Source organism: Myotis brandtii, unplaced genomic scaffold, assembly GCF_000412655.1.
Source record: "Myotis brandtii unplaced genomic scaffold, ASM41265v1 scaffold3532, whole genome shotgun sequence".
In the NCBI taxonomy this organism is placed as follows: Eukaryota; Metazoa; Chordata; class Mammalia; order Chiroptera; family Vespertilionidae; genus Myotis; species Myotis brandtii.
This window is the reverse complement of record NW_005363586.1, coordinates 10,753-12,078: the sequence shown is the minus strand read 5'-3', so window position 1 is coordinate 12,078 and position 1,326 is coordinate 10,753. Positions and strand designations below refer to the sequence as shown.

Below are 1,326 nucleotides of genomic sequence, written 5' to 3'. Positions count from 1 at the left end.
TTTCTCAGGGGTCCATGAATGGGGGCTCAAGTACTCCTTGGGGTGAGTAGATAAAAATCAGTGGTTTTGAAGAGACAAAAATTCAGAGGTGTGTGGATCTATTTTGTCATCCCTAGGAGTAAGACTTTCACTCTGAAGAAGCCAAGAACTCTCCCCATGAAGCAAAGGACAGTGCTTCAAGCTCCTGACCTGAGAGGGGTGCTGGAAGCCTTTACTGGTGAGGAATGCCAGAGCAATGGGTGGCTGTGAGATTTTTGTTATGGGTTGAAGGTCAGGTTTTAGGTGTAGATAGAGGAGACAAAGGAAGGCGGATATTATATGCTGCTGACATATTCAATGGGGCGTAGTCAGCTGTCTTGTTCACCTCTCATTCTTCCATGTACTACTATACATAGACCCCAGTCTTTCTCTGATTTGGAGAGAAATTAGATGTTAATGTAGAATCTTTTGTCTATACTTAATGTTATGGACTTTTTCTAATTTCAGAACTGGCAGAAGCGCGACGCTCCTGGGGTAAGGAGAAATCACAATATCACAAAGTCACCTTGTCCTCATCTTCTTTTAGAATTTTGCATTTTCTGCTAGGTCTCTAGTATAAAGACCCGTGTTTCCCTCCCACCTCACACATACATATTATATTCCTGCAGTGAGTACTGCTCCTCAAGAACCAAGTCAAATGCTTCCCATTTCCTACTCATTCTATTCTCAATATCTTCCTTACAATGTCACACATAAAGCATGTCAGATTCCTCACCCAAAACTGTAATTTTTCTACAGAACACGTGACCCTGGATCCTCCCACGAATAAATCAATTATTGTCATTTCTGAGGATCGGAGACAAGTGAGACTGAGACGTTCCCGTTTTTCTTATTTATTTGGAGGTGATAATATGGATTTTGGCATCCTGGGATCACCTTCTATCACATCAGGGAAGCATTACTGGGAGGTGGATGTGTCACAGAAACGTGCCTGGATTATGGGGGTATATGGAGAAAAATACCCTGACTCCAAGAAGATGGATTTTATAAGACAAATTAAAAATAGTCAGCCTCTTTGCTCTAAATTTCAACCTAAATATGGCTACTGGGTTGTAGGGCTACAGAACAATTCTGAATATAAGGCTTTTGTGGATTCTGCCTCCTCTGACTCCACGACCGTAACCCTGTTCCTGAGTGTTCCTCCCCGTCGTGTTGGGGTTTTCCTAGACTATGATGCTGGCACTGTCTCATTTTTTAATGTCAATAACCATGGGTTTCTCATCTATAAATTCTCTTCATGTTCCTTTTCTCAGGTAATGTTTCCGTATTTCAATCCTATGAAATGCA

At 41.7% G+C, this 1,326-nt stretch overlaps 1 protein-coding gene across 1 annotated transcript in view; it reads left to right on the top strand.

Annotated features, from left to right (window-relative positions):
• LOC102256215 (tripartite motif-containing protein 5-like) overlaps positions 1-1,326 on the top strand; it is a 52,276-nt gene that overhangs the window by 49,117 nt on the left and 1,833 nt on the right. Inside the window, exons 7-9 of the mRNA XM_014544142.1 lie at positions 117-217; positions 487-513; positions 778-1,323. Coding sequence (XP_014399628.1) covers positions 117-217; positions 487-513; positions 778-1,323 — 674 coding nt within the window. The remainder of the gene's footprint in view (positions 1-116; positions 218-486; positions 514-777; positions 1,324-1,326) is intronic.